The sequence below is a fragment of the Gopherus evgoodei genome, chromosome 7, assembly GCF_007399415.2.
Source record: "Gopherus evgoodei ecotype Sinaloan lineage chromosome 7, rGopEvg1_v1.p, whole genome shotgun sequence".
In the NCBI taxonomy this organism is placed as follows: domain Eukaryota; kingdom Metazoa; phylum Chordata; order Testudines; family Testudinidae; genus Gopherus; species Gopherus evgoodei.
In genome coordinates, this window is record NC_044328.1 from 13,563,643 (window position 1) to 13,582,550 (window position 18,908).

An 18,908-nucleotide genomic window follows, 5' to 3' on the forward strand; every position below is an offset into this window, starting at 1 on the left:
CGATCTAGCTCACACCTCTCCGGGTCATATTACCACACATTTGACCAGGGCTCAGGCCTCATCGGCCGCCCTCTTAGCTCGAGTACCAATTCAGGAGATATGCTGAGCAGCTACATGGTCTTCGGTACACACCTTTTACCTCCCATTATGCCCTGGTCCAACAATCCAGAGACGATGCAGCCTTTGGCTTAGCTTAACTTGCATTCTGCAGTTTCTCACTCAGACTCCACCGCCTAGATAAGGGTTGGGATTCACCTAATTGGAATGGATATGAGCAAGCACTCGAAGAAGAAAAGACGGTTACTCACCTTTGTAACTGTTGTTCTTCGAGATGTGTTGCTCATATCCATTCCAAAACCCGCCCTCCTTCCCCACTGTCGGAGTAGCCGGCAAGAAGGAACTGAGGAGCGGACGGGTCGGCAGGGGTATATATCCGGTGTCATAGCGGTGCCACACCAGGGGGTGCCCTGCCTACCCGCTAGGTGTTGCTAGGGTAAAAATCTTCTGACGAGCGTGCATGCGGCGCACGCACACCTAATTGGAATGGATATGAGGAACACATCTCGAAGAACAACAGTTACAAAGGTGAGTAACCGTCTTTTCCTCACAGCGGAGGAGGTGATCTTCCCCTACCCACTGTCTCCTCTTCTCTTAGGCCCTACACTCAACTGGGACATCTTCATGCTGGAAGATGAACCCCTGTTCCTCGTGCATTGCACTGCAGCACCCTGGTACCAACGGTCCCACTGGACCTGGACCTGCGACTCAGACTTCCTTGTCCTCTGGCCTACAAACTACTTGGTGGCCTGGTAATGCTTTCCGCAGGGGCCAGTCCAACCAGTGGACTCCTTCTTTTGGCCCTACTGTGGCCCTGGGATCTGTACAAGAGGTGCAGAGAGCCATCCCAAGGGTCCTACCAGGCATCCCTTGTATAACTGCCTGCACCATCGGTATATGAAGAGGAGGGCATTGAGCCATTTCTGTCGGACATGACTGGCATATCCTCATTGCTGGATGAGGGAATCATCTCCCTTCCACTCCCTCCACTGGATGATCACTGGCAATATCAGGACCTGCTACAGAGGGTGGCTGCAAATCTGCACATTCCATTGGAGGAAGTCTTTTTTCATCTGCAGGATTTGAGTTTTGTAATAAGAAACTCATCTGGCTTTGCTGGCCAAGTTCAATTTTTAACACCTATGACAAAGCCAGCAGAGTTCAAGGACATGCTGGTAACCAAGGTGGCCCTCCAGGCTACAGTGGATGCAGCCAATACTGCTTCTCAGTCGCTAGCCATGCAAAGGAACACATGGCTTCAATCCCCTAGTTTCCCTAGGGAGGTCCAATATATGATTGAGGACCTCCCTTTAGACAAGACTAACCTCTTCAATGAGAAGACAGACGAGTCCCTCCACTGTCTCAAGGATTCAAGGTCCATGCTGCGTTCCCTTGGCATCTACACTCCAGGCCCCCAGGCATCAGAGGTAAGCTTTTTGTCCGTGGCTGCATACGTCGTACCCAGTGTACTACCAATGCCCACAAGAACCCCGATAAAAATGACAATGGTCTCAGAGACTTTGATTCTCTGCTTCGTCACTACCACCTCTGCAACTGCCTTCAGTCACAGGCCAAGGGTGAATTTTGATACTCAAGTAGAGAACCACAAACCTCCTTCGATGCCATGTACCATTTTGCCCTATTCATCTACAATTTGGGTAAGGCCACCACAGACAGTTGAGTATTAGATATCATCCACCATGGATATCCATAGAGTTCCCCCTCTTCCCACCTTACTGTCCTCCCCCTCCCCCACCACCGAGGGATCCCTCTCACCAACTACTTCCCCAACAAGAAGCAGATGCTTTGCTCCTCAAGGGTGTGCTAGAGTGTATCCCTCCTCAATACTGGGGGAGAGGCTTTTACTCGTTATACTTCCTCATCCCCATTCTCAATCTTTGGCTGCTAAATACATTTATCAGGAAGTCCAAGTTCCAGATATTTATACTGGTATTGATCCCTTCCCTCCCCCAGAGTGTGTGATTTGTGGCTCTCGACATGAAGGATGCTTACTTTCATGTGGATAGTCACCTGTCACACAGGAAGCTTCTCTGTTTCAGGCTGGGACAGCAACACTACCAATTTTGAGTCATCCTGTTTGGCACTGCAACAGTGAAAGGGTGTTCACAAAGGTCTTTGCAGTGGTAGAGGCCCAGATCCAGCACCTTGGCTACCCAGTATTCTCCTACCTGGATAATTGGTTCCTTGGCAGGTGGGATCTTGGCAGAAAGTGCTCTCTCTCTGATCAACTCTTCACAGTGTCCTTGCATCCCTGAGTATCTGCTTCAATGGAGATAAATCTGTTTTGATCCCACACAGACAACAAACTTCATAGGGGCAAGGTTGGATTCGATAGCAGCACGAGCTTTCCTGCCGGCAGACTATTTCTCAACAGTGAATGCCCTGATCACTTGCCTTCACTGTAGGCTCTGCACCAAGGTCCACGAATGTCTCTCCCTCCTGGAGCATATGGAGGTCTGCTTTCACATGCCACATATGCGGCTCCATCTGTGCTGCCTACAGGCTTAGCTTCTTGTCACCTACAAACCCAGCAGGGACCATATTGGCTTTTGGAGTCACTGTCTCGGTGCCTTTTGGCCTCCCTCATATGGTGGTATAACCCGTCCTAGATCATGATAGGCACCCCCTTCAACCTTCTCACATCAGAAGCCATCATTACAGCAGACACTTGCCTCGTGGTGTGAGGTGCCCACTTAAACCATCACATAGCTTAGGAGGCGTGGATGTTGTGGGAAGCAAGACTACACATCAACATATTAAAACTCAGGATAGTCAGTCTCATCTGCAAAGCCTTCCTTCTGCTCATATGGTTCTGTCATGTTCAGCTTCTCTCCAGTAACATTACTGCTGTGTTATACATCAAAAAGCAGGGGGAGCCACGTCTCTCTCCCTCAGTGCCAAGTCTTTTCAGCTCTGGAACTGGTGCATCAAGAACCAGGTGACGCTTCAGGCACATACCTCTGATGGGTGTCCAGAATTCCCTGGCCGACAGGCTCAGCAGAGCCCTGAATCTAGACCATGAATGGGAAAACCATGATACAACTCTCTCAGTGGTCTCTTCACATGATGGGGCACCTGTCATTAGCATCTCTTTGCCTCTCAATTGAATTGGAAATGCCCCCTCAATTGCTCCAGGGTGGCTCTATGTAAGTGCTCTCAAAGCAATGCTTCTCTCCTGTTTTGGATGGGTGACCTCTGCTACATCTTCCCCTCATTCCCCTTCTGCTGCATGTTTGTCACAAGGTTCTGTGTGATAGTGGCCTACTGGCCCTGGCAATTCTGGTTCACCAACATCCTGAGGCTCTCAACCTGACCATATATCTGACTCTGCCTGCTCTTGGATCTCCTTACACAAGATCAGGGCAGACTCCGACATCCCAGCCTGGGCCTTCTTCACCTCACAACCTGGTATTTGGATGGGTATTGAGTACAGACCATGCATGCTCCATCCCAGTTTGGCAAATCCTCAGCCAAAGCAGGAGAGTGTCCACCAGAACCTGCTATCACGCTAAGTGGAGACGCTGACTACATGGTGATTTTTCCAGTTGTGCTGGACTACCACCTCACCCTTAGAACATCAGGCCTGGCTCTCAACATTCTCCAAGTACACCTGGTGCACTTAGTGCCTTCTTCCCACCAGTGGAGGGCATGTCCATCTTTACATACCCTGTGACTGTGCACTTCACGAAGTGCTTGCTCAACACCTTTCCACCAGTTATGAAGCCCACATCCCCCTGGAACCTTAACCTTGTTCTCTCCACCCCCATGAGATCACCTTTTCAACCCATGGCAACATGCTCTATGACTCATCTCTCTATGAAAGTGGGGTTCTTGGTTGCTGTCACCTTGGCCAGACAAGTGAGAGACCTCACTCTCATGATGACAACCACCCCTAAAGTATTTAACAAGGACAAGGTCTCCTTAAGACTGCACCCCAAATTATTTCCTAAGGTGGTGTCTGAATTACACCTCAGTCAATCCATCCACTTGCCTGTGTTCCATCTGGAGCCACAGACCTCCCCCACCACCAGGGTCTTGCACTCCCTTGGCATTCGAGGCACCCTGGCGTTCCACCTGCACAGAGTGAACCAAAGTTGCTGAAGCTTTTCGTCGCTATTGCAGAAAGGTCAAAGGCACAGGCCATCTCATTCCAAAGGATCTCTAAATGGGTCTCAGAGTGCATACTGGAATGCTACAGATGCTCCGACCTAACCCCTCCCGCAGGAGTGATGGCACATTCTGCATGAGCACATGCCACCTCCTTGGCCTCACTACTGGATGTGCCATGTCAGGACATCTGCTGGGTTGCAACATGGCACTCTAGCCACATGTTTACGGCACACTATGCCATAACACACGCAGCAGCTATGAATGCAACCATTGGCCACACTGTACTGCAGATGGGTATTTCACTAGCATCCTTGCACCCACTTCCATACTCATCACTAATAGGTATATCTTCAACTATTATTTATTATCTCCTAGAACTGGAAGGGACCTTGAAAGGTCATTGAGTCCAGCCCTGTGCCTTCCCTAGCAGGACCAAGTACTGATTTTTGCCCCAGATCCCTAAGTAGCCCTCTCAAGGATTGAACTCACAACCCTGGGTTTAGCAGGCCAATGCTCAAACCACTGACCTCCCCCCCCCCACTGCTCACAAGTCACCCATGTTTGGAATACACAGAGGGAACAACACTCGAAGAGGAGGAGGTTACTTAACTGTAACGGGAGGTTCTTTGAGACATGTGGTCTCTATATCTGTATTCTACTACCTCCCCTCCTTCCCCTCTGCTTTGGACTATGTTATGCAATGGTAAGAGAGGCAAAGGAGTATCATCGACCAACACTTTTGTACTCTCAGTTGGGAGCATAAGGAGATGCATGCAAGCGAATTGACACTGCTAGGAAACACTTCTGGGCTCAGACACATGGTACACATGGATATTCACGTGTGGAATACAGATAGGGACCACTCATCTCGAAGAACTTCCGGTTACAGGTAAATCTCATTTTTCCTGGAAAAAAAGATTTTTAAAAAAATTTAAACTTGATGTTTGTTTATAGTATATTCTCTCTTTCTGTTTTTAAAAATAACCGAGTTTCAAAGGAAATCAGAATTTAATATAAAATGTGTTAAGACCTAAACTTACTATAATCTCTTAACATTTAAATAAAAAAATATGCTGAATCCATAAGCCTTTATCAAAAAATTTTGAATTAGACTTCTTTTCAATGTAAAATTAGAATTGGGAAAAAATCTAATTTCTGAGATGAAGCATCCTAAATGTGGCACAGTCGGTCACGTGGTATAATAAGGATTTGTTTTGTTCAATACAAATAAATGTTATATGCTGTTTTGTGTGTTTTAATTAAATTCCAGTTACCATCCTAATGCAGCTTGACTCAAATCATGAGTAAAAATTAATTATCTAGTAAATAAGCCATTAACTATTCACCATTTTCTAACATACTGAAAATGTACAATTAATAAGAATCTGATCTTTTCAGAGCCCCAACCATTCTCTTAAGAAGTAAGCATAGTGATTTTTATTTTTTTCCCTAATAGTTGAGATAACTTGATAGTACATGGAAAATATCATGGAGTCAGTCTTTGGGGACTGGCCCATAGCCAGTCACAGCAGGAAGGATGTTACTGCTTTTTTTTTACAGGCTAAAAAAATGCATGCCTGCTTTAAAGAAATAGTGAAAAGGGCATTATCTCCCTCATCAGGGACAGACGGCACTGGATTTGGGTATCTCTTGGCTTTCATTTACAGCGTAAAAAGTGACGCTTCTTAAGTGGAGTGACAGATTGGTGAATGACTTCTGTAGACCTGTATGTAGCTAGACCTTAAATTTGGTGACTTGCCCTATAACTCAAGACAAATTGTCAGACTGGTTCTGTCCCCTTTTTAATTAAGTAAAAGCCTAACTCTCTCAGTCAAATATAGACCACAAGAGGATAATACCCAAGGAAGCTATAGAAGAGAAAAAGACAGTATACACAGCAACATGTCATTTTAGTATGTTGTTGAATTTAGACCAGTCCATACAAAAGTTACGGATGAATTCAGCACAGAGCAATAGCAATTATTCTTGACTAAAATTTCTGTCACTGTAAAAGGCTAACTTAAATACTGTATAGTAGAAAGATAGCATATTAAGAGAACAAAACATACATAAACTTGTTTAGAAAGACAATTTTGCTTCAAACCACAGTAGTAGTATCATGCAGTCAAACCCATAAAAAAACAAGGAATTTATGAGGAAATGGAAAACATCTACCTCTCCAGATAATTGTATGCACCTTTATGAACTAGAAACCTTGCGACCCATTTGATAAAATATCAAATGTCATACTCATTGCAGAACTACATTGTATGGGGACATATCATTTCATACTTAAGATGGAAGGTAGCATGCAACGGAAGATGGGAAGTGTTTGCAGTGAAATTCCGATGTTTCCCTCCAGGCTTCTCTATGGTTTCTGTTGGGCCTTTCAGGCATGCTCTTGTCCTCTGAGGTCGCACCATCAGTGGAATGTCTTGAGGACAGCACAACTTCAAATTAACCGCGTATTCTGAAAAACTTGACCATATCATTCTGTCCCATAGAAGAACCCAGGAGATAGCATGATATGACCATTTTAATTGGTTTATAGATATTAAAACTGGAAGACACTTCTTATCTAGCTGATCTCCATTGTAATACAGGCAATAGATTTCACCTCATTATTCTTGCATCTAGCCTAACAATTTGATTTGAACTACAGCATACTTTTTGGAGAGAGACGTCCACTCTTGATTCAGAGATGCCAAGTGATGGAGAATTTATTCACACTACTTGGTAATCTGTGTCAATGGTTAATTACTCACACTGTTACATGCTTGCATCGTATTTTCAGTGTGAACTTTGCTGACTTCAGCTTCCAGCCATTTCATCTTTTTCTGCCTTTGTCTGCTAGATTAAGGAGCCCTTTAGTATCAGATATATTCTTCCTGTGTAGGTAAGTATAGATTAGCTTTGTGGTTGGTTGATTTATCAATGATTATTTCTGAATGGTTTTAATTAGTTATACAATACTTTGGCCAGCTTCGGGAGAAAAGGCAATCAAGTTTTATTGGCATACATAGCTTTTCTCTTGGACAATTTCTTAATGCTTTATAAGTTTTAATGTATTCCTATTTAATTATGAATGATTAGACTGTGGCTATGAATGTTGACTTGCAATCTAAAATGACAGTAGTTTAACATTTGCTGTGGAAGTTGTGCATACCCTATCTTCTAGAAAGCTTGCTCTAATCAGTAGCAGCACCCATGGGATTTGATATTTTGGAAGGAAAAAGATGCAAGGAAGTTCAGTGTAACACAGGAAACAAATATTAGGGCATGATAAAACAGAGTAGCATTATTTTACTTAAAACAAAGAAATCCTTCATCTTATCATTTCCACTGACATTACTACAAAGCAATATCAGACTGTTATTTTACAGTGAAGTGGAATGGCTTCATCAATGGTTATCTCCTTTTTCCAGGAAATTGTTTATCAAAAAAATCAGCAACTTTTGTGTGAAACAGGAAATCGTTTGCAATTTACCAGTGCCAGAGGGCTGGATGTAAGGGAAACAGTCCTTATATGATACCTTCCTTAAATTTTGAAAGCTACCAGGAAAACACTGGTATTGAGTGTAAATGAGTGGCACTGATATTTCACAGTATTTAGAGTAAATAAATAAATTTGTTGCAGTCTGCTGTATAAGTAAATCTAGTATCTATGAATGAATTATATAACAGTAATACTAACATTTCATTACTTGAATTGGAATTTGATATCATGCTCCCATTGTTTCTAGAGGGTTAATGTTTTAAAGGTGGTGAAAGAGCACACATTCAAACATAAGCCCCATCCTGTAATCGGATTTGCACTGGCACAAGGTTCCACCTGAGCAGAGAGCAATTAATTTCAGTGGGGCTTTGCTTGAGTGTGCTGACCCAATTTCAAGATCAATATTGCAGCCTTTGTTATATTAGAGAGACAAGATGGCTAAGTTATATGTCCACTTCAGTTCCACCACTGCCCAAACAACTGAATAAAAATGTATCTTGTGGGTAAAATAGTCAAAAAGCAATTGTGCAAGAATTCTCTCCTATATTTACACTTTCTGGTATACAGTTTGTTTATCTGGGGAGCAAAAGTATAGCATTTTAGGACTATTGTACCACTGTATTTATATTTGTCTATGAAAAGACACCAATTTAGTTCCTACTCAGCTGAAATCTATTAATCTTTGCACTCCATCCAAAGACTGTATACAAAGACTCAGCACCAACAGTTTGAGTTCAACCTCTTCTTGTGTTAAACAACCAGATCTCACTGCTAGGGCTGTCAGGTTACACTTCATTATGGTTTTATTTGAGAACCCCTAGACTGTTGTAGATTTTCCAGTCACTTACTCAGGCCAAACTCAGTGTTAATTCAGGGTGACCGCAGAATCAAATTGCAACGCTGATGCACAATGTAAAATTTGCAGAAAATTGGCCCTATTTTTTAATTTCTCTTAAATCAACCAATAGATGTTTCCATTTTGTATGTTAATGCCAGTTTTCTGTCTTAAGGCTATTTCTAAACCACATACAGACTTCCATCTTGACCTCCCTCACCTGTGGATACCTCCATCCCTGATGTCAAGTGCATGGTAAACGAGAAAAAAAGGAAAGGAGAACACTGGTTCATGTACCCCTTTTTAATTTTGGAAGTGTTCTTTTGGTATGGGTGTTGTAATGGCAGCTGGTCTGCCTCACAATGGGTGACTTTAGTACTATTTTAACAGAATTATAAATAAAGCTTTTTATGTCAGTTATTTGCTGCCCTTGCAGCTCATTATACAATCCTGATTTGAAATAATAAAGCTAAATGTGTGACCAGGAACAATTTGGAATTAATAAGCTGCTTCTCGATGCAAGTAGGTAGAGCAGTTCACACTTTGGTCACTTTCTTATATGAATCCATACTGTGAATTATCCCCCGTTAATAAGCATGTCTTTCATAAGTACATTGCATGGCAATCAAGCTCTACTCTTCTCCAAGCACTGTACCACCCCCAGATCAATTAGTCGCCTCCTTCTCCTGCACTAGCACATTTATAGTGGTACTACCCTCTTCAAATCTGGAATGTTGGAACACAAAATATCCCTGACTTCTGTCTGCCTGGGTTCATCCAGCTCCAGAGTAGATAGGTGCACTTTCTAGCTAAGTATACTGATTCAACAGCCCCTCACTGTTATAACTCCATGGGGGAGTGCGCGGGGCGAACATGGCTCATTTCTGGCTTCACAAAGATTGCTGGAATAACGGTGGGTCAGTAACTCTGTTTATGATGTTGATATTTGCTGGGAATAGTGTCCCAGCCTATCCATGAATGTAGACTACCGCTCAGCTAAAAAACCTGGTATCATGAGTTTTCCCACACTGGCATTCATAAATCAACCTTGAGGTCCGCAAAGGCCTGCATAAAAATGGAGCTGTACCCTTTGCAGTACTTATGTTCATGTGCTCAGTAAGGAGGGTAAACTTTGGGTATATGAGTGGTCCTAGGGCAGTTTGGAAACCCCATTTTCACAAAGCCAGGAATTATCTCTGGAATATCTTTTATGCCTGTCACCTTGGGGAAAACCACACACCTGATTTCCTCAGATACCTCTGCCACCACTTTACCCACAGTTGACTTTTCAACACCAAACTAGTTGAAAATGGACCTCTAGCAGTCTAGGGTAGCCAGCTTCCAGATGCCTATAGCAATCTGCTTCTGCACCAGCAAAGGTGCCCTCTCTTTATGTTGGAGGGTTGGGACAAGCTGCTTGTAGAGCTCCAGAAATGTAGCTTTCTTCATGAAAAAGTTCTGGATGCACTGCTGGTCATCCCAGGTCTGCATGATGATGTGGTCCCATCAGTCTGTGTTTGTGGCCCTGTTACAGAAATGCCGATCTGTGTAAAGGGCTACAGCAGCTATTCGGCCATATACCAAGTCCTGAAGCCGTATTAAAAAAAAAAAATTGCCCCCAAACAATATACATCTATGCTAATAGCAACTATTGTGTAAATGGGGTACAATACTGGATGCATAATTGGCAAAGGAATGGGTAAAAAGCCGCAAATGGCAAAAAATAAAGCATATATAAACAAATGGAAGTGGATCTACGCCTGGGTCACCTCGCACCCCAACCAACTAAAAATTAGACATGTAAAAGCCCACGGGAAAGGCTTAGCAGCCGAAACTGTGTGACATAATCGTGCTAATGCCACAGCACAATACTATGAGAGAGTAGCGGTGGTAACCCGAAGGCAGGAAAAGAATGCATTAAAATCAGTCTGTGTTCCCGGAAGAATTAAAACACAGGAACTGGTGAACATAGCTCACTAGTTTATGCACAAAGGAGTAAAAGGGTCTCTGGGAAGGCTAAAGCGAGTAGTAAAATAAAAAAAAGTAAAAAATGACATAAAGACATGGGTAAAAACTGTGTGCAATGTGCAAAAAAATAAGGCTCGACCCCCCCTCCCCATCAGCCTCAGATGCTGCACCAGTGCAGCCTGGGTCCTTAGCATAAAATTTAAATTAATTTTATTATCAAATTGCCAAAAAGTAAGAAAACATTTCAATATCTGCTTGTAATTATAGATGCATTTTCAGGATAGGTAAAAGCCTTTCCTACAAAAACCAGCAGCTTTCGGAAAGCTGCCAAAAATCTGTTCTCAAAAATAGTCTGCCAGTATGGCACGCCTGAGATCGTGGACTCGGACAATGAAGGGTCATTCATAGGGAAAATGTTCATGTTTATGCTTAAAGCCTTGGGAGTCATTTATAAATTCCACATTCCTTATCAACCCCGGTCATCAGGCCAGGTTAAAAAAAACCCGAACCATTAAGGAAGTGCTCAGGAAGGTTGTGAATAATACCGGTAAAAACTGGCCAAACAAGCTGCTGCTCATTCTCACTTTGATTCACAGCAGCAACAAATTAAAAACAAAAATCCAGCCATATCAACTGCTTTTCAAAGAAGCCATACAGATGGTCATTGACCCCGAACAAATTCAGGGCATGGAGGGTTCAGCACCCCTGAAAAATCATAAATACTGGTGTAAGCAGAGTCAGGATAAGCTCTACCCTGACATCTGGTGGAAAGAATTTCAGAGAGTGTATTTGCATAGGCATGCCTACCCTGTCCCAGACTGCCGAGCTGTGGGACTGCTTGGTGACAAATGACTCACCCTCAGTTGGGTGGTACTTGCTAGACAAGGGACATGGGTTCCAAAACCCAGTGAATTGAGAGAGGTTGGGGACAGGTATCTATGCCTGGTGGTGCAGTCGCCTTGTGGAGCCAGAAGCACCAGTTCCACCCCTGTCCTCTCTCCATTGTGGAATGTCAGAGTTGATTTTTTTTCCCTCAAGAATCTAAATACAGGTTACTGAGCTGAATTCACTTTGGGCTAATGGTGCACTAGCACTGGGGCTCCCCTGCTAAGAGCTGAGATCACTAAGTTGAAATCACTAAAGAGCTGAAATTACTGAGCTGAGAGCACTGAGTACTGTGCTAAGTAGTGGGGGAGCCTGAAGATATACTGTGGAACAGAGCAGCTGGCGGAGCGGAGCAGTTGTGGGGACGGCTGGAGTGGATCACGGGACAGCTGGTGGCAGCGGCCCTTGTTGCTGCCAACTCAGAGGGGCAGAAGGGTTACACTGGCAATGGCTGAAGCAGTTGCAAAAACCCCCACCACTCTACATTTTAAAGTATACTGTGCCATTAAAATAATGAATCAAAAAATGAATCAGAAAAAACCTGGAACCCCCCGTTATAAAAAACAAAAAAATCAGGTAATGTATTTAAAATTGGGCAAAAGGAATCACACACTGGAGTCAAGATGGACAGGACCATACTCCATAGTAAATCGCCTCAGCCCACTCATTTACCGTATAAATAAAAATGGCAAGTTAAAATGGGTCCGTGTGTCACAAATTAAATGGTTTAAATAAGTTTAATATTTTTATTGTGTTTGCATTTATAAATTCTGGACCCCCGATCCTACTTAAATACCAAGACCCCTGGATGTGGTGCCTGTTTGTTGTTCTCACAGAATTGCTGGGTGTAGTACTGTGCTGCTGGTATTAGCCGTGCTGCAGGTGCTCCTTGAACAACCGGTCCACTCTGCAAATTCAATTTTTAGGGCGAACCACGACAGCCAGAAAAAAACCATATGGCCCCAGAACCCATGAAGCTCCTGAACCTACAATTGTCAGTTTAGATCCTATGCTTTAACCCTGGTACCATAGGGCTTCTACTGGATCCAGAGGATATATTGAGCCCCACCGCAAAAAACAACAATACCCAGTACCCAAAATCACGTAAGGAAGGTAAAGCTATTTCTGGAACACCCCCAAATAAATGCCTCTTAAAAACAACATGCACACCATGGGCCCTGATCCAAGACCCCACTATTCGGTTGCATTAAGTAAACTTAGCCACAAACCTCACAAATCTTCTTTCGGAAATATAGGTGTATGTGGAAGAGGGAAATAAATGTGTCCGCCCCCCCCCCCACAATAAAAAAAAAAAAATTGGTTGGTAGAAGTTCACTCAGAAGGGTACCTGAAAAACACTACTATGATTTCAAATTATCCCTCACTCCCATATATATGGGATGGGGTAATAAAATCTGGAACACTGGTAATGGTAATAGTAGTTTATTGCCCAAGGTATACTCAGGAGGTCATGTTTCCCTAGGAATGTAACTGGGTGTAAAAAAAATTTTTTTATAAAAACCACTCCAATATCAGTACGTAAACCCCGGCTATTTAAAATTAAAACCCTTCCCGTTAAAGTTCTAGTCGGCCTCCTCCTGGTAAAGGTCAAAATAACTATGGACTAGACATGGCTAAATGTTTCTAAGGTAAAACTCAAGTGTACCCAATTTGCTCTCCCTATCTTGACCGCATGGGTCAAAACACATGCACTGCTCCCGCCTGACCCAGAACAAGCAAAAGCAACAAGAAATGTAATAAATACGTTATTAGGCGGATTCAAAGCACAGGCAGAACATGCCAATGCATGTTTAACTACTAAAAGTAGTTAAAATTAAGCTAAATTTCTTGACAAAGTTGCAAAAAAGCTTAATTCAAAATCAAGTACATGCTAATGTAAATCTAGTCCAAATAAATATTAGTAATTTAAAAGCTAAATAAAATCTTTGGCAATGGCTTAACACAACTGTGTAAATAATGCATAAGACACAACTACAACTAGAAAATTGCACAGCCATAGCCATGGAGTGCACTGAAATGCAGGTGCTGGTAGTTTCAACACTAGAACATAAAATGTTTTAAGTATTGTCAGAAAACACCAAGGTTTTGTTACATCTATTAAAGCAAAGAAAACAATCTTTGTTTAATGTATATCGGGGTATAAGTTAATGCAATATGTTTCAAGCTCTGTCAGGACAGAGTTGTTACTTAAATAAATAGTTGTTAAAATTGCCAGCCACCAGGCTCAAAACCCACAAATATAAAAAGTTATGCCACTCCCCACATAGGGTGACTAGATGAGATGGAGAAAATATCGGGACACATGGAGGAGGGTGTCTGCTGGTAGAGCCAAAAAAAAAAAAAAAAAAAAAGTGCTGCCAGCGGAGCAGCAATAAATAAATAAATAAATAAATAAATAAATAAGGCAAGTGTTGCCGGCGGCATAAAATCTCAGGACAAATTGCGGCCCGACCTAACATCGGTCAGGGCGTGGGACAAACACCTAAATATTGGGATGGTCCTGATTTTATTGGGGCGTCTGGTCATCCTATCCCCACCTTACATACAAAGTCGTACTGGCTACCACAAACGTCCAGCCAGTAGGCTGAAAAAAATAAAAAGCTATTAGATGCCAGGGGCTGCACCGCATGGATGCCTCAAAAATGGGTGTGCCTATCCCTACCCAGTGTCTCAAAGCCTTGTAATACAAAAATGTCTTTAAGTTCATGTATACAAAATAAATTAAAAAATAAAATGAAAGTAATATATAATAAACAATGTGTATGTATTACCTCCTAAAAAATTGGGTATTAAAAAAGTAAAGGTATTAGTAACCCACCAGTAAACAAGTGTAAATGCAATGTAAGCACAGTGTTTACCAGAAATCTCACATATTATCTGTTGCAATCAAAAAAGTCACAGCTTACCATTAAGGCAATATCAGTGAAGTTTTTGGTCCACCTTAACTTGGGCTGGCAAAATCTGGCCATAAAATTGCTAAAAAGTCAAAAGGTAACAAAGCTATTAATGCAAACAAAAAACAGTGCAAAAAATAAAGCTATCCATATTATCCATGAAAAGAAAATACGTTAAAAATTGCTACAGCTAAAAAAATCCCCCACCAACCTACCATTGTTATAACATTTTCTGTGGATGGTCCCCTACCACTACTGGTATACTATTAGTCATATTACATCCCCTGATGGTTGTAGTGGTTTTAAACTGCATTTGTTTTGTTGGAATGTGTAGTACGGCTCTTTGGAGCTAAGATCAATGTGTTGCTAAGTTTAAAAAAGTATAAAAAATTAAAGTCACAAACCAGGCTAGCTTTGCAATATTGGCTTGCTCAAAAAAATATCATTCAAAAATTGTATAAAAAGTGATACTGTCATCTAATGTCTTGGTGTCAAAAGGGAGATTATATTGAATCATGCCCCAATATTAGTAAGTTAATAAATAAGGTATAATAGTAAAAAAATAAAAAAAATACAAAAAGAAAATTCCTGTTTTATAAATCTTTGTGTTAAGTGAGCTGTCTGCTGAATTCTGTTGAATAAATCTCTGTAACAAGCCCAAGGCCGAAAAAAACAATTATCTAAGGCCTGTCCAGGGATTAAATATGCAAAGTGACCAATAAAAATGCTGTTACGGGACAAAAAGTCTGTACCAAAAAATAATAAAAACAATGGGAAAACAATGATGTTTTCTTAAGCCATACTCACTGATCCTCTCATCCCTTAAAAGCCTGATTATGCCTATGTAAATCTTTTAGCAATAAAAAAACTAAATCAAACCTGTTAAGCCTGGATGTGAGAATTTATGCTGAGTGCATAAAAGTAAGTGTTTGTAACAGGTAAATAATTAATCAAAAACTGGTACCAGCTGAAACCTAAGACTCACAACTAGCACTGGGCTGACAATAATGCAGGGCGAAGGCAACTGAATGACCCCCAGAGGGCATGCCGGAACCCACCCATGCACATTAAAAAAAAAAAACAAAAAAAAAAACCAACCCTAAAAAATAACACATAGCTGTCATGAATGTACCATATGCTGATCAAGCTAATTAATGGTTACCCCAATCACAAATTCAGCATGATGAAGCAACTTCCATAGACATACATTAAGGTAAAGACCTATAAGAACAAAACCAGGGGACTAAGCTCTTTAAGTCTGGTTCTGCAACCATCCTCCAGGAGCATCGAATGCACATCTGACATGACTTGGCTCCACCCTCGTGTCCAGGCCGCCTGGCCAGTAACTTGGCACGGGCAACACTCAGGCTGTTAACTATAACTGTCTTCACAGAATAACTTTGTGTAAATAACTGTGTGAGTAAATGAATGTAATATAACAGCCAACAAAAGTTTTGTTGTATTTGCAATAAATGTGGCAATTTGCCTTGTCCCTCTTATAAGATCCTGTTGGTATTATTTTATTAGTGTAATACCTGAACAAAGGGCTAGAGCAGCAGCATTTTGTGAGTGTGCCGGGGGTCTGGGATATGGTTGGTTTGACCTGAGTCTGTGTGCTGCAGTGTGGATGCTAGAGCCCCAGTTTAGAGCCTGGGTTAGAAAGTTCTTAATATAGTGTTAAAAAGAAGTGTAGGTGCTCAAATCTAGAGTTCTTTAACACTGTTCTGCTGGCTTGAGTCCCACTAACCTGGGCTTACATTGCAATGTAGGTCTATCTTGAAAGGCTGAGAGCTTGGCTGGGAAACTGTTGGGTCATCTTTTGCTTGTAACTTAAAGCAATCATGCTTAGGGTAATCACAATATTTGTCAGCTCTAGAAAAACAGCCCGTTATTCATCAAACTCTTGTGAGTGTTCCTGGGAAACCACCAGAGGCTAGAACATGCAGGACCTAGAGCTCAGAACTCGTCTCTAAGTGCATTGTACACTCAGCATGCTACCAGTAATCTAGGGAACTGGTTACCACAGTGCTCACAGTGGCTCCTTACCGAGGAGTCAGTTACAGGGCTTAATAATTGACTGCTGGGGCAGGGGAGAATTCTTGCTGCAAAGGTAGCCGACTGAGGTATGCTTATTTTCCCCCACTCTGCCACCCATATTGCCACCCTTTTTTCAGTGGTTCAGTGGTATTCTGTCTCTCTACATTTTATGAAGAGAAAAGAGAAAAGCACCTATTAGCACCTCCTAGGTGCCTTTGAAAATCTTTCAAAATTAAGTAATTATTATAGTTACATCAACCCCACCTCACCACCAATAGCCTGGCAAAAAAGAATAAAAAATCCCAATCACTGCCACCTTGTTAATTCTGTTTTAAAAGGTGGGGAGGACAGGTCGGCATTGCAGCGTTCCTTAAGGATTAACAAATTTCAGACTTGGCAGACTGAGGGAGTGAATTTCAAAGATAAAGGTCCTCACCTCTCTAGCAGCAACAATCTCCTTTATAGAACAAGGATTCTGTATCTCTAATCTCAACTGTACTTCCAGGTGTTTCTAGAGTGAAATTTGGAATAACGGACCTCAGTGATAGGGTGGCAGAGGGGCAGTTAGGAGTTCTTGAAGTCAGTTCAAATTTAAATGTAATTCATTTTTCAGTAAAAGTTGTAGACCACTTTTTGCACATGTACATAATGTGGGCAAATTCAGAGATGATGGTTAGAGTGACATAAGAGAGATCCCTGTGCACTTACACTGCTGATGAGAGAATTTAGTTGTTTTCCCCCAGTTGTAACCAGCTCAAGACTTCCTCAGATCTACCTATATCCATTCTACTACTACTTTGTAAGGGAATTGCAGGTTACACCTTGTTCTGGCTCAGTGGCATGTAAGATAAGAATGGAAGCATAATACTTCTACCAAGAGCAATTAATATGTATGTATATGTGTTCTGATCTTTTACTTAATCGTCACTTGTAAAATGTTTTTATGTTGTAGTTAGTTGCCAATTGCCACTCTGAATTTCAACTTTCATTCTTTGTTCTGTGGTAAACAGAGTAAGACAGAGGGTGTAAATTATCAGAGCTCCATTTATTTTAGTGGAACTTTGACAATCTTCTGCAATGATGCTATGGGCTAAATTCAGAGGCAATGTGTAAGGTGTCACAAATTAAACCTTTCTTTACACTCTCCTAGGGCAGTGTAAGTTGTGTGTAATTTTTGCACACCACCGAGCTAGAAGAAGATGCAAGTTAAAGTAGCTTTGAGTGATATTTGAGGCAAAGGAAATAAACTGGTGGTGATATAGCACTATCTGTATTTATAATACACTGAAACAAAAGATACATGATATGAAGCCTCAGATTATTAAACAAATGAAAGCCACTTCCAAGATAAAAGATTCTGATTGTCACCCGATCCAAACATCTGTAATTGGGTGTTGATATTTTCATGCTACTGTGCTTCAAGAAATGTCTAAGGTTTAATTATATTACTGTTTTTTCTCTCTTAGGTTAACAGAACCCTCTGGATATTTAACAGATGGACCAATAAATTATAAATATAAAACTAAATGTACATGGTTAATTGAAGGATAGTAAGTATATATTTTAAATAGATCTAACTGTCTGATGTATGATGTGTTTACGCCAGTGGTTTAGAGAGTTAATTCAGTATATGTTCTGTTTAAAGCACCTGGATGCTGAGCAGTCTTTATATACATGTACTATAAACCCCTAGTATTCTGAACATGTTTAATACTAGAGGATCTCTTACAAAACATAGCCTTTATATACAGTGGATTCGTTCTTTTATAGTTATGTTTATAAGGGCATTTCATATGTGGTTAAGTAGCATAGCCTCTGATTTAAGAATCCTGGGTTGAAATCTTCATAATCCCTAACATTTACCCTCATAATAAAATCACTGAACAATATATTACACCTTGCTTCCAGTTGAAAGTTTTTACATAGCACTGTCTCAGCAATATACCATTAGAGTTCAGGACTAAAACTTTATTAGCTATATCATGGAGTCTGAACTTTTTGCATCTCACAATTGTCATGCTGTCTGGAGCGGCTCACGACCATGAGTGCCTACTTCTGAGCAGACTGTCAGAAAACAGGGCTGATTTCCCAAGATGGTGGTGTGTTCTATAACTAGATTTCACCAAGCCAGTAACAAATGTGGACTCATGGATTACTATTACCAGTCTTACCATGGAGTCACAAACAATCCCTTTAGACTCTCCATTCTTTCTTGCCATCCAAACAAACTGGACTTTTGGGATAAACTGGTTACTTACATCAAAAATCACATCACATTTGGGTTGCTTCCAGTCCTAAGGAACCAGTAACTTACCCCAGATCAATTGGTACTCTAGATCTTATGCCAAATTCTAGCCAATTCTGTAGTAAAGTAGCTGAAAGTTTGTTAGCTAAGAAAAGGAAGCCTGAGAGTTATAGAGAAGTTAAAGCAGATAAAATATATCCACAGATGAATCTTAGTTTGTAATCCCAAATGGTGGCAGTAACATCATAAACTGCCAGTTTTCCAAAAGTCTTTTCAGGTTACCCAGATTGTCTCTAGGGATCTTTGCATTTAGTAGTACACTTTCCTATAAAAGTCAAA

General features: G+C 41.5%; 1 protein-coding gene across 5 annotated transcripts in view; it reads left to right on the forward strand.

The window, feature by feature from the left end:
- ATRNL1 (attractin like 1) overlaps nucleotides 1-18,908 on the forward strand; it is a 1,022,247-nt gene that overhangs the window by 82,220 nt on the left and 921,119 nt on the right. For all 5 annotated transcript variants that reach the window (XR_004001240.1, XM_030569367.1, XM_030569368.1 and 2 more), the window contains exon 2: nucleotides 17,791-17,874. Coding sequence is in view for 4 of the 5 variants with exons in the window: in XM_030569367.1 (XP_030425227.1) it covers nucleotides 17,791-17,874 (84 nt within the window). In the remaining variant the exon portion in view is untranslated. The remainder of the gene's footprint in view (nucleotides 1-17,790; nucleotides 17,875-18,908) is intronic.